This window comes from Telmatherina bonti (genome assembly GCF_933228915.1).
Source record: "Telmatherina bonti genome assembly, chromosome: 8".
Classification (NCBI taxonomy): domain Eukaryota; kingdom Metazoa; phylum Chordata; class Actinopteri; order Atheriniformes; family Telmatherinidae; genus Telmatherina; species Telmatherina bonti.
Window position 1 is genome coordinate 12,965,786 of NC_136626.1, and position 14,609 is coordinate 12,980,394.

A 14,609-nucleotide genomic window follows, 5' to 3' on the forward strand; every position below is an offset into this window, starting at 1 on the left:
GAAGCTGTTGCTTTTTTTATGGTGCTGTATTTTCTTTTATTGTGGATATTTTGCATCATTGCCCAGGCATACCATTAACTATCTGTATTTTTATTGGTCCCATGCACATTTCAAGCAGCTAGTCGTATCAAATCAAATCAAATCAAACTTTATTTGTATAGCACTTTTCGTGCTTAAAAACAATACAAAGTGCTTTACATTATAAAACAATTTACATCAAAATAGATAAAACACTAACACACATACACATCCCCTTTCACCCACCCACAACCACCCTCACCCATGCCCTATTTGCCCTGTAACAGTTAAAAGAAGATGAATGAATGGCCAGGTGCATTTGCACCAGATGTGCACCAGATAAGGAAACGGTATTCTCAGGGAGCCTCTACACAAAGGGCTACCCCCAACCAAGACCACCCAGGCCATCACCATGGGGGCCACCCGGGTCCGGGCAGACAGGACCCACGCCACAACCGTAAAGCTGCAGCGCTGGATCCCGACCCACCAGACAGGGACAGCCCCCACAGCAACACCCATGCAGTCAGAGCAGGGGCAGCCCTCGGCGAAGAGGACCCCGATGAGGAGAGAGCTGGAGTGATAACTAAACAAAAATAAAATCCATTAAAATAAAATAATAAAATCTATACTATGTAAATCAATATATAAAATATATATATAAATAAATAAAATTAACTAAAAAGAAAGATAAATATGGGTTAATATAAGAATGTTAAAACTTAGTTATAAGCTAAACTAAAAAGGTAGGTCTTGAGCTTTTTTTTACTGTCAGATATCAAGGACTCAATCCATTTCAGTGAACTTTTTCATAACTCCCCATTTCTGCCTTTCTATATTTAGACCCCACCCCACTAAATAAGCATAGGTAGGTGTGTACTGTTCCATAGACGTTTATGTGAAAAATTGACTTTGCAAATGTTTCTTATGCCGGAAATTGAAGAGGAACATTACATGAAGTGCAGTACTGCTAACGATGTTTGGCACTGCTTCCAAAACACAGTAGACTTCAGTAGGCTCCAGTAGAAAAAAAAAAAGAGATATATTAAGATCTGTCTCCAAAAAGAGCTAGATGGTGAACGCCTAATGTCAAACTAAAGGGTTTTAAACAATTCAGGGAGAAATTAATATTTTCCACAGTGTTAATGTTTTTCCTCAATTATCTCAAAGGAAGGTCAAGTTTGTCAAAATGTACACACTTGAAGAACCTTAATTCTGACATAAAACAAATATTAAGTCAGATTTTTGCTGAAGCCTGTTGTCTTTAACTTTTAATCAGCTGATGAACAGCCATTTTCAGTCTGAGTACAACTCAAGTTTTAAGTACTTCTTTTTCACTTTATCCGTTTTTATTGTGTACATCACATAATAATAATAATTTGCAGATTCTGAAATGAGTTGGTTGGTACTGGATGAGCTTGTTGTTTTGGTAATTTACCTGTCAGGCTCGAAATTCAGTATTTCAGATACTGGATTAACATAATAGTGTGCTTAAATTTGTAACATAAAAATGTTAATTCTCAAACCAGTGTCATTCATTAATAAATACACATCTGTTAATTCAAAGTGGGAGGATGCATTGTTGGTGGGCGGGGTTCCTTATTCGGACCCTCAGCATACAGAAAAGATGTGGCAAAATTGCCAGTAGATAAACCAGACCTAATTAAGTGCTCTTGTTTTTTTTCTCCACATATTCTATACACTATTTTCTACTTTAACTGATATGAGATGGTGGGATGGCATTTGAAAGACTGTAAATGTGGTGTGGATGTGCAAGCATTGCCCAAATCCCAAGCGTCCCCTCTCTGTAATACCCGGGGGGTTGGTGGGGGTGGTTTCACATACTGGTCATTGACACACTAGGCTGGTTTCTTCGGGATCACACAGCTGTCTTAAATATAGCTCTGTTTTTGCATACTTTACCCACATCATTTAGTCTTTCCTTTCACACTCAGCAATTTGTCAATATACTCTGTTTATTTTCTATGATTGACAGCATGAATTGGTTGCACCTAGTATTAGAAGTGAGGACTAAAAAAGAAAAGGTATTATGGTTGGAGGCCCTTTTTAAACTGGTAGCATGGCTGACTGTCACTCTCCTTTTATCATTGAAATTGCAGTTTATCTTTTACAAGCTAAAGTGGAATGTTTTTGTTTTTCAAGTGTTTATTAGCATCCTCTTGGCTGCCATCTCGGGCTGATGAAACGAGCACATCAAACAATGTTTTACACTAACGAAGCGGCGTGGGCTGGCTGGCTTCAGCCTTTTACTGTAAGGCACCTGCTGAAGTGACAGACGGCCAACAAAGGGCCCCTCACCGCAAGAGAGTTGTCCATGCCGCAGTGGAGTGGGTAGGACAATAGAGCAGAGAGGTGGTCTGGGCTCTTAGACACGTGCCAGATCATGTCAAAAGCACACAGCACAGAGAAGCACGACTAGTAGGACGTAGGAAGGACAAGAGCGAGGGAGGTGGAAGGTGGGGAGGGGCTGACACCTGCTTGTGCTTGAGTTTTTTTCTCAACAGTGGACATCCTTACTATTAACATTGGTAGTGGATGTAAAGTAAAAACTGAGATGCGAGGGGATACAAATCTGCAGGTGTGCATACAGAGGCAGATAAAGACAGACGAGTGCTCATTGTTGTTAATGGGAGTAGATGTCTGATAAGGACCGGTGGATATGCTGGTAGTTCATAGAGGGTTAGTAGGTGAAATATACTCACACTAAAGCTTAGCATTGTTCTAGCTCATCTGGATGGTTGAGGAATTAATCAAACTGGGCCTCACATGAAGCCCAAGCCAACCATGCTGTGCTATTTATTTCTACTGTGAAATAATCATGACCTCATAAAAATCTGAAAGCTAAAAATGTAAAGGATGACTATAAATAGTTAGCAAGCAGCATTATGCATCACTGGCCTTGTTGTATCCCAGTGGACCAGTGCAAATTTCTTTGTCTTCTTTTCCTTTTTTTTTTTTTTTTTTAACCCCTTTTCTGAGTGCTCCTAACTATGGAGAGAGTGAAGGTCGGAATATATCACACATGTTCATGTATTTTTATGCATGTAAGGAGTGGAAAGATCACGGTTTATTTATTTATTTATTTTTTAATGGGTTTTTAAAAAAAAACAAACACATTTAATAAACTTTTTGTAAACTTATCATGTACAGCTTGAGTGAGACTTCAAGATAAAAACTGCTCCAAGTTTCTTTAGATACCTTAGTTCCTTTCCTCAGCCATCCATAGACAGACATGCACCGCCTTTGTACAATCTGGAATAGACTGAGCTATTTATCCACCAAAGTTCTTGCTCATTAATTGTGAATTTGGTTTGATGCAGCCATTGTTGTTTAGGTCTTCTAATTGTTTGAGGCTCTGTAAATCTCATGCTGGGTTGTCTCTGATTAACTTTGTTTTTGTATCCAGATTTGAGGGTATGGAAAAGTCTGAGCAGTTGGACTTATGTATTTGGCTTAGTTTGCAAAGCTTTGTTTTTTTTTTTTTTTTTATCACTGTTTTCTTTCTTTTTTTCTTTTTGATTGAGAGACAGTAAGATATCCTCTCCATTTTCTATTCTGTCAAGTCTTGGACCATCTTACTTAAAGCTCTCTAAAACTGGGTTGCATGCTGAGGTGTAATTGGTCCTCTACCCCTCTATTGCTCTTTCTCAGCTCATGGCCCAATGAACATGAGTGCTTGCAAATTTGAGCTAATGATTTTGAATAGTGATTAAAATGAATTGAAAAGTGGGCTGCTTCTGTAGTATCCGGACCCCTCCATCATTAGAGGCTTTCCTCCTTTCCCTTCCTCTTTTTCTCGTTCTGTATCATCAGCGTTAGGCGAGTAGGGGTTTGAGAGGAGGCCTGGGGTAGGCTTTCATGAGCACAGACTCAAAGGTTTCTCCATTTCTTGTAATCATGGACACAACTCTTCTAGCACTTTCACTGTCACCTTCTGGCTCCTCAAAGGTGTCTTTGATTCTCTCACATCATATGCCCAGGCCAGATAGTGTCACATTACATTTTTCCTCTCTTTTCTTTACCCTCGTACTTGGCCTTTGCTCTTCCTACTCCTTAAAACCCAAGCTCATCGCTGTATTCATATGTATTGTCCTCAGACTCAGAGCTGATGTAGCACTCTTCCTTTTCAAACTGCTTAAGCTGAACCCCCCCCCTAGTTTGCCTTGATCCACCTTTTATGATCATCTCCCTCTCTTTGTTTTTCCAGTTCTCCTGTTTTAAATGAATTATGCAGAAGGCAGGAAATGGGGATTAAAGAAGAGCTAAAACCACTGCCAACTTCTGTGGTATACATCTCTGCACAGTTTCTTACAGGATTGGGGCTAACGAGCTTCTTCTTTCCACCTCTCCTGGCATTTTTGTCAGTTCTTCATCTGTTGCACCCTGTCCTGCACCATCCCTGCTGTGCTCTGTAGATTTTCATGTATGTATCCAGTTTCACCCCAACTGACCTCAGACCTGTTTTGTCCCAGCATAGGGAAACTTGCTGTCTATCAACCAAAAGCCAGTTTATATACACTTTTTTTGACAGCCCTTTTTTGTGTACGGTAAGTAGCATGGACACTGTTGATTAGTTGATTTTAGATATTTTTTTAAATTGTTTTTAAAACCGTTATCAGCATCATAAAGCTGGAAATATGCACACAGCTGAATCTAGAAACGGGAGGCATGTGTTGGGCTGATGAATTAGAAAAAAAGTGGCCAAAAAATGTGTAAAAGTATTTGAAACATCCCATCTTTATTTAGTGAGTAAGAGTAGATGATCAGTTTCAGACAGATGTAAATAAAATAATCAGTTGTTCATCATACCCTGATCCACCATTGCAATGCCTCAGTCACTTGCTTTTTGTTGTCTTTTTTCCAAATCTTTGATTATATTACTTGGGCTATTCATGATTAGGATTAGGTATCTGCTGAGACCTAGTGAAGATCCGATACTTAAGTTTGTTGTGTTTTTTTTTTTCACTTTAAGAGATGTATTAAATTTATCATCTTTCATTAATGGATTTATTATAGACTTTGTATATTATTGTTTTTACTATTATTTGATGGCTCAGCAAGGTTTAAATATAGAATATTCAAACATCAAAACGATGAATCCTACAGAACTTTTTTAAATTGATAAAATAGTGAGTTATTTTCTTATTTTTAATGTAATGTTTGTTTGCAGAAAACATATCCTTTAGTTATGTGTTGATGTATTGAGTTATGCAAACATAATTTGAACCTTAAAACAAGCTAAATTAGTCTGAAAACATGTGACCTTAGAATAAAAAAACTAAAACAAATTAGTAATAACACATTTTATCACACATCATTTATCATGATATTGCCAAGTAGATTTTCTATATAGTTATAAGGTATTCAGTTTAATAAAGGTTCTGACATTAAACTATAGTCAGGATTTATTGTTATCTTTTGCCATCTAGTCACAATTTCTCACCCACATGGGAGAAATGCTTTCAGTCTTGTGCGCAGTTTTCTTTGCTGTTTGTGTCAATAATGTGTCTCATGTTTAAAGTTAACATAATGCATAAGTGTTTCACTCACCACCAGACACAGGAAAATATGGAACTGTGTCAGGTTTTAGTGTTTTTGATTTATCAGATTAGAACTTTTACCAAATTTTTCCATGTCTGTATGTAAGCTGTTCCTCCCATCCAGAATCCAGAACTGCCTATCACAGCACGTGTGTGTGTGTGTGTGTCTGTGTCTGTGTCTGTGTCTGTGTCTGTGTCTGTGTGTGTGTGTGTGTGTGTGTGTGTGTGTGTGTGTGTGTGTGTGTGTGTGTGTGTGTGTGTGTGTGTGTGTGTGTGTTGAGCCATGATGCCATGTGCTGAACTCACAAAGCACTCCGTTCCCTGCATTTGGTCCGCATGTAGCGGACTGAGACCTGTGTTTGTAGGTGGACCAACCCTGCTTCTTTGGTCCAAATCAGATTTCATTTGCACATTTACAATTTCCCCAATTGAAGCAGACTTTGTAGGCAAATTAACTAGGATTTGATGGTGTGAATTTACCTTAAAAATGACATAAACTATAAACATGTTGTCCTCAATAATAAATGTCTGTATCACTAAGCAGTGGGCATTTACCGATCCATCCACCCATTGTCTTCACAGGTTAGAGATCTGTGAAGAGACTATTGTCACTCTTTGCTCCAGAACACACACAAATTCAGAGTTTGGGTGTTTACTGCTTGTTAAGGATTTCTGCTCATAATGTTTTTTTTTCCTGTAATTTATTATTTCACTGCTTTTTGATTGTTTTTCTTTCCCTCTATAAGTTACTGCTATGTGTTCAAATGTATATGCTCAAACAGACTTCCCAGGCTTATTTTTTGTATGTTTAACACTTATGAACATCACACCTTATATATAAGGATAACACATAGTTGCTGATGTGCATGATCTGTGTTATTTATGAGTAAATCGGTGTTAATTGTTAGTCTGTATATCCATCTGTTCAAAAAATGTGCTGTTCCTAAAGAGATTAATTTGGTGTAAACTGGAATCAAAAGCTAATTGCATGAGTGAATTAAGTTCCTGCATCATACATTTAAATTATTCATTCAGGTGATATGTCCTATTATGGTGCAGTGTGGAGCTAAAGATAAGTAACTGGTTGTAGTGTACCTTATACAGTTAGTTTCCATATAGGCCACATGCCAGAACATGCAATTAAACAGAATCATGGAGTACACCCATATGTAACTCACTCACCTCTGTGTGACCTACATTTTCTCAGCAAACAGAAATGAAGGGGGAACTGCTTGTGCAAATAACTGGTATAACTGGCAATTCCCAAGAAAGGGTACTTGGAGGGAGGCCAGGGAAATACAGAGAAACATTATCTTATATACTTTGTTCTGATTCGTATTGCTTTCTTCTATAGATCTGCCATGCTGTAACTTGAGAGGGACTTAGGCAAAGAGTGTCAAATCCTCAGGCATGAAATGGGCTCCAGTTCTGCTGAAACCAGATACCGTTGCAGCAATCACTTACTAGCTTAGGGCACAGCAACACGGTATACTTGTGAAGACTCATTGAATTAGACTTGTTTTCCAAAGAAATTTACAGCTCAGTCTTTCCTATAATTTATTTTCAGAGGTGTAATGGATCCAGCTCCGAACACCATGGAAATGGACATGCAGCCACGAGGACAGCAAGCAGCCGTGCCAGCGCTTCAACCCCAGGTAGCTCAAACAGACACAAACACCAAACAGACAAACAAGCCGGACTGCTGAGTTGTGCTTGTGCACAAGTTTCTGTAAGCAGAGTTTGTCAGTCTGCCATTTATCCATGCAAGATTCACTCGTTTGGTCCATCAAATTGAAGAAGAATGCTAGTTCATAGACTTTTGAAAAAAAGAAGTAATGTTTTTTTGCCAAGAAAACCAATGTTTTGTCAAAATATCCCAGTCATAATGGCCAGAAGTTGTGTAAATAGTGAATAGTTTTCATCGATAGTTTCCTTGATTACACAATATAAAATATTTTCCTCAAAAAGTTTTAAGTACAGCCTGTCAGGAAACTCTCAAATGCATTTCCGATTTTTATACGAAACATAGCAACACAGTAATGGTTTTACACCAAAAGACAAGGGTGTCATTGCTTTTCTGTACAACCATAAAACAAAAATGTCCCTAACAGGTTAAGGTTTTTACATGAAGACAGGCAACCTAGATATATTCCATGATAAAGCAGAATTATTTTTCCATGAATATTTTTTGCCTGCAGATAAAGTGATAATTTGCTCATTTATGATTATGTATTTCTCACATCATTCATATGAAGCCTCACACCCTCTTCTCCCCCTGTGAATATTCTGTATTACCCTTTCTACTCTGTGTCCGTCAAGATTTGCCCTTCAGTCCAGTCATCCCACAAACCAGTGTAGCCCGTGTGTGAGATGGACAGCAGTGGATGAATGTTGAGTTGATAATATTGATCAGAGAGCTCAGGAGGCTGGCAGAGCCCGGCCTCCCTGCATGCTTCCTTTTGTTCGATACATCTCAAGTTTGTTCTGTGCAGATCTGGTCATTGTTGGGTTTTAATACCACCCTCTAACATCAGGCACATTGATTTCTTTAGAGGAGGATGTTTTTTCCTCCATAAGTATTGAATAGACTTTAAACAAAGAGGATCATCCATATGCCCCAGAGTAAATGTGAACAACACTAAAAATAGTTGGTACTCATTGTTGTTTTTTTGTGCGTATGCAAGGGCATGGCTAGATTAACACTGGAATTGCCAAGGGGCTTAATTTATTTTAAGATTGTAATTGCAAAATTAAGGATAATTGGGCTGCACACAGAAGAAAGTCAGATAAAAGCTCTAATAATTAATTTGACTTTGCCAACACTCCCGGAGTCCTACACACAGTAGATTTTCTATTCATCCCCCAGCAGTTGATTATGTTATTGTTCAGCCTTAATGATTCCTCTCCCTGGTTTTCAATCTATTTCTAGCAGTTTACATCAGTGTTAATTCCTAGCTCCTTTTTAGTGTAGAGTACTGGAAACACAGTGAACTTTCTATGTTGCATCATGTTTTTTTTTTTTCCACACACACACACACAGAAGATGTTTGAATGGATTTCACATTTAATGGTAAGATGGAGAGATAGACGGAGTAAGTTAGATTATGTAGATGACTGTCTAACCAGCATCCAGATGGGTGTCTTTCAACAAGTCCTGTATCTGTTTCACACTTTCCAAAGGTTCAGTCTGCTTGACAGCAAGAAAAAAAAAACACTCCTAGAGAAATCTGAATTGTATATGTGATGAAGGATAGTCCGTATCGCTTGCGATATAATTTCTCTTGGTCCCGGAGGTATGATGCATATGCATTAGTTAAACGAGATGAGCTGGTAAGATGTGCATTTTTAATGGTGCATTTGCTCATGAGTGAGTGGGAGGGTTAGTGAGAAGGCCCCCTCAGATCAGATTTTGATCGTCGCTGCAGAGTTTGACAGACACAGATCTGTCTGGAAGCGGTGAGACAAGGCAGTATGGTTGTGGAGCCGATTTGGAGGAGAAGAATGAGAAGCACCTTTGGGGTGAATCCTGCTGGTTTGACTGCCTGGCTCACTGGCTGACTGGCTGAGGATGAATATTGCATGGTGCCTGCTCAAGGGGGTTGGTGACTGGAGAGGGTGGGAGTAAAACCCACCCTCCTATCCCCCACCCCGCTGCCAGTTGCTGTCTCTGCATATCCTTTTCTGTCTCTCATGGATGGGATCCAAGCTAATTTGACAGATTTTATACACTTTGAGTTTTGTTTTGATGTAAAAATGTCCATGCATTTAACTAAACTTACTTTTGTCAAGAGCTTGAACAGTAAAACATACAAACAAAAAAAAAACCTTCATCCTCATCATCATATTTTGGTCAACAAACAACAGTACAATGCGTCACAGCCTAAATTTCTTGACTATCGAAAAGCAACTCAGTCCTGTCAGTACTGTCTCGTCAGATTAAATGCCTGTTACGCCTTGTTAATTAGTTTCTTCAACAGTTCGTACAATAAGTTTATTAAGTTAGATAAATACGTCTGCTTTATGACTGTAGAATAGAATAGAACAATACGCAGTACATTGTGTTTTTATGAAAGCTGTGTGGATACATAAAATATTGTTTGGTCTTTATTTTGGTCCTGTGACATTTCCCATGTTTCAAACCTTCCTTTTCATTTTCCCACACTTAACTGAACAACTCTTGTCGCTGACACCTGAATTCATGGCCCCAGTCTACAGATTTTTCAGTTTGCAATTACTTATGAATTCTGGTTCACTGTGGAATTTCAAGATTTAGAGTTTTTTTTTCTTTCTTTTTTTTTCCCCCCACGTGGATGTGCCCCTACGATGTCCCTCTCTGTCTCTGTATGCGTCTTGGTCTTTCCATACGAGACAGCACCTCTGCTGCCGCTGGCCTTTGTGTGGCAGCCGTTGGCACTACTGGGCTGTCACATCACACCCTCTTCCCTCTGCTGCTTGTCCCCCTCCACACCTACCCCATCTCCCTTTCCCTGTCTTCCGCATCCCCTCTTCCACTCTCCATGTGTCTTGTCAGTTGTGTTTGGCAATGGTGTCATTATTGGGCAGCTCGTATCACACTTCCTCCGATGAGCTGTCTGTCTGCTCCTGCTCTGTCTCTCCCACCACTTTTCTCTCTCTTTCAATCCCTCTGCTTGTGACTTGCCCATGGCGGTTGTGTGTCACCTTTACACCCATGATAGGCTGTCCCTCACAGACGTTTCCCACAATGCCTTGCACAACTGCCACTTAATCTTTATTCCCTGCAGCTTTTCCCCATCTCCAACCGAAATGATGTGAAAAGAGTAAGTCCACGGCATAGTCCCTTTCTTTTTAAAAACCTGTTTCATTAGGAGTATAATTTTAAGGTAGATTGTCATCAAATGACTTTACTGCCTCTTATTTCTTTGTCTTTTGACAGTCACATCATTTGAACAGTAACATGGATAACGACATCAGAGCTACACGCTCGGGCTAATCTGTCATTTGCATGGAATTTCACAGTGACACAAAAGTCTTAATTTTCATTGACATGAGATGCTTCAGCTGAGAGCAGCACAGCAGAGGAGAGTTTCTATCTACAGAAAGATGGGAATTGGACAGTCTAAGAAAACATTTGCAGAACGTAAACAAGCTGTGGTCTAAGTTTCATCAGATCATCAAACTGTCCTCAGAGCTGGACCAGTGACATTTGTCTCTGTGTTCTGGTAGCAGTAACAAGACGAAAAGGGACTGCGTACCAAGTGTACTACCACTGCGGTGTGTTGTGGCCCCTACTATTTTCTCACAGATGGACTTAAATAAATTTTGAAATGGATTTTTTTTTTTTTTTTTTTTTTTTTTTTTGCCAAAAAAAGAAACATTTGTTTCAGTGCATTTCATTGTGTTAAGATGTTGATGTGCTTAATAAAAACTTTTAACTGAGTCAAAATCCCTGCAAGCCTCAGGGATCTTATTATTTGAATACATTTGAAAATCCTTATTTTCTCATCCCGAGTCCATGAGGTCCTTTCTCCTTTGCTTTCATTGGTGGTGTTTACTGACTGGTTGTAGTTACAGTTATATGGCTTTGTTAAATTGGTCAGAGGAGGGACGTCAAACTACGTCCTCCAGGTATGTGAAGTTTCCCTGCTCCAACACACCTGATTTAAATGAGATGAATACAACATCTTGTTGTTGGCCAATCCGTGGCAGAGTAGGGGGGGGGGGGGGGGTGGGGGGTTTGGTCCTCATGAAGTAGGCCAGTGGGTGTGTCGAGAACAGCAGCAGCAGGCACATAACCAAAAAGCATCGCTGAATCTCACTGTTTAGCTGTATATACAGTAGGTTTTCATATAATTTGTCACAATTATTTGGGTAAAACATTTACCTGTCAGTGTACATGATAACATCCCATTCACCAGAAAAAGCCTCTTGATTTGCTTTGTGGCAAGTGATAATTTCGTACTTGCAAGTAGTCTTACGTCTTTTATCTGTCAGCATTTTCAGCACTGTAGTTTAAATCCTTCTGAAAAGGGTGGTCTATATAATCCTAGCCACCCCATTTTATCCAGACATTGACCCCTGCCTCTTTCAGGGTCATTCCTCTGCGTCTTCTCCTTACATGTATGTATATGCGACTGTGTGTGTTTGTTTACGGGGCCCTTGTCTTTCAGCTGCGAGCTTCTGATTGTGTGACACCCATGTGCGGCAGATGAGACGGCCCGTCAGTCTGCTCTGGCCTGGCTGCCCTTTGAAGGCCAGGCCAGGGGGCGAAAAGGTGCCGCAAATGGCCTGTGAAGTTTACATACACTGCCCACTGCTAAACAGATTAGCTCTAATGAAGTGTCTAATGTCGGGGCCGCTGGCTGACATAATCCTGCCTGGCAGCCCGGCCCCTTGGCTGCCAGAAAAGCCGCCCTCCCTCCAGCCCTCTCTTCCGCCCTCGCATGGCCTCTGCTGCCACCCAGGGCGACTCCACATGGGGAGGTGCCCACTGTTAATCATGCTGGACAGTGTGCGATCTGACATGCAAATGTAGGTCATTGCATATGTAAATGTGTGATTACGAAGCTGGCATGCCAAGACACATTAGCAAGACTGTGCTCTCAGCAGGCGGTTGTCACAGCGCTTTAGAGGCTCATGCTAACATTTGTCAAGCTACCACGCAGCGAATGAAAGCAATGCCCTCTTGTCCTCTCTTTTGCTCTTCCTTTCCTTTCTTCCTCTTTTTGAATTTATAAAACTAAATGACCATCCTGAATCGCTGCACATATTATATCTTGTTGATATCAAAAGGTAAAAACACCCTAAATACACCCTAGCCTTAAGTTTGTCGGCCTTTGTGGTTTTTATTTCCTTTTAATTCTTTGCTGTTTTGATTTGCAGGAGAATCTTATGTGGGGCAGCATTTCTGCATTGTCAGTGGACTTTTTGGGAGTTATTAGTCAAGTATCGTAATTGTTTTGTAGGTGTAATGTGTTTAACTGGAGGTTGTGGAGCAGCGTGTCATGGTGGCTGTCACAGCTCGGGATGATGGTGGTGTCATGCTGAAAAATGCACACACCTCAGTGGTGTTAATTGGACAGGGCATCCAACTAGTTCACGCCCCTTTCTTTGGCTGTCAGCTTCAAAAAACAATGAAATGCTTAAATGGGTTCCTCATTCCAGTCTTCCAGACTAATAGGCACTGTCCTGTTTGGAGCAGCACTTCCTCTTACTGTTCATGTGTGCCTGTGTTTGCATTTGAGTGTAATATTTACCAGATTTTTATTTTTTATTTTTTGTGGTTTTGTTCACTGCTGAACTGTAGTAAAACCAGCATGAAAGATTGGAATTATTTAATAACTAATTTGTTCTAAAAAGAAAGATATGTTCTCATCATGGTTCCTTTTAATTTACATTTAGGTTTGATTTTTTATCTGTTTACCTAATATGACATTTGGACTTTTTAATTCATTTAAATCGGATTCTTTTATCCTTTTCTCGGTATGAAGTTGACCGAAGGAATCTTGTGTAGCCTCTGGGTTGTACTCATGGTAACTTTGTCAAAATGCAAAAAACCTAGTGGAGCGAATAAATGTGATGACACTCCTCTTGCATGTTTTAATGCTTAGGAGATTAATTTTTGACCTTCTTCCCTCTTCACCCTTCTTTCCTCTGTCGTAAGTCGCTCGCCCCTGAGCTGCTCCCACAGCCACGCTAGCAGAAGTGCTGGTGACATGTGGCATTCTGATATCTGTCACCTTCTGTTTTCCCCCTGCCAACGCCTTTTACAAGTTAACCAAAAGGCTGGAAAGGTCACATAGTCTGCATTTTTCACACATTATATCCAAAGTGCTCATTTTGGCTTATTTGTTTTGGTCTTTTTTTTAATAAAAATTGTGGATTGTGAGTGTCTCATTGTGCACAACAGCTCATGTGGTGAGATGAGGTGAGGAGTCCTCCAGTCTGTGGCCCAGTGCCAGACAGTTGGTGATATAACTTGGCAGATGAAGGAAGAGGGCTCCACATTCCTCTGAACTAAGAAGAAGAAAAAAAAAAAAAGGCGCTGGAACAATTTGAAGCCTGCATTTATGTAAATAAGACATTTTACCCATCCCTGTTGGAAACTTGTCATTTCACCTTTGCTCCAGAGCTGTTTTAACTAAAGAACAGCAGCCGTGAAGCCAAAAAGAATTTATTAGCCTGTTGTTGCAGATTTTACTTCTATACAAGTATTATCAATGAACATATTAAATTCAACTGGAACAGAAAAGACACACTGAAGGAATGAAAAGTTTATGACTGATACAAGCATATTTTGGTAAAATTGTACTATCAGATCCTTTTTGCTACCTGTTGGCTCTGATAACACATTAACAGGCTGCTTGTGAGTTCACAACTTTAAATTTACAGAGCAAACTTTTATCTATTTTTGCATTCCAGTTGGAACAACAGGATATATTCTGGTATTTAGCGAGGTGCTGGAGCTAAGTGTATGCACATTTATCAAGAGCTTTCACAGCTTGACTCATCGGTCTAATGCTGCCTAAATTATCAGCAGCCCCTCAGTAAAACAACTTAGAGAAACCAGTCTTACCACAGTTTCACCCACATCCTTTAGCTCTTCACTTTTTATCCTCATCCAGAAATGTGGAGTTATTGACATTTTAACTACAAATATATGTGTACTACAAAACGTCTGCAAATATTTTGTTTTCATTTGCTCTTTCTTTACCGTGTGTTCGTTTGCAGATGCTAAAAGTTTCTTGTCTTTCTTTCCAAAAGCAACAACCAGACATGGGCCACATCTCATTGGCTAACTTCCAGATTGAAAAGAAGATTGGACGTGGCCAATTCAGTGAGGTCTACCAGGCAAGGTACTTGCTAGACAACACATCAGTGGCCCTGAAGAAAGTTCAGGTAAGGCATAACAGATGTTTCTTTTTTTATACCAGATGCCGCAGATATATTTATACAAAGTTTAATTTGACAAAAGGTCGAGAAACATGCCTCAGATACAAAGACGATTTACTTCAGTGGAAAATAACTACCTGCTGGTATTCTTTTATAGGGGTG

General features: G+C 39.8%; 1 protein-coding gene across 2 annotated transcripts in view; it reads left to right on the forward strand.

Annotated features, from left to right (window-relative positions):
• Positions 1-14,609, forward strand: part of nek7 (NIMA-related kinase 7) — a 62,983-nt gene that overhangs the window by 13,520 nt on the left and 34,854 nt on the right. Inside the window, exons 1-3 of one of the 2 annotated variants that reach the window (XM_079244651.1) lie at positions 7,040-7,062; positions 7,144-7,231; positions 14,319-14,453. In XM_079244651.1, coding sequence (XP_079100777.1) covers positions 7,151-7,231; positions 14,319-14,453 — 216 coding nt within the window. In that variant the 5' untranslated portion in view covers positions 7,040-7,062; positions 7,144-7,150. Of the gene's footprint in view, positions 1-7,039; positions 7,063-7,143; positions 7,232-14,318; positions 14,454-14,609 lie in introns of those variants that run through there. The other variant, XM_079244650.1, reaches the window with a different exon arrangement.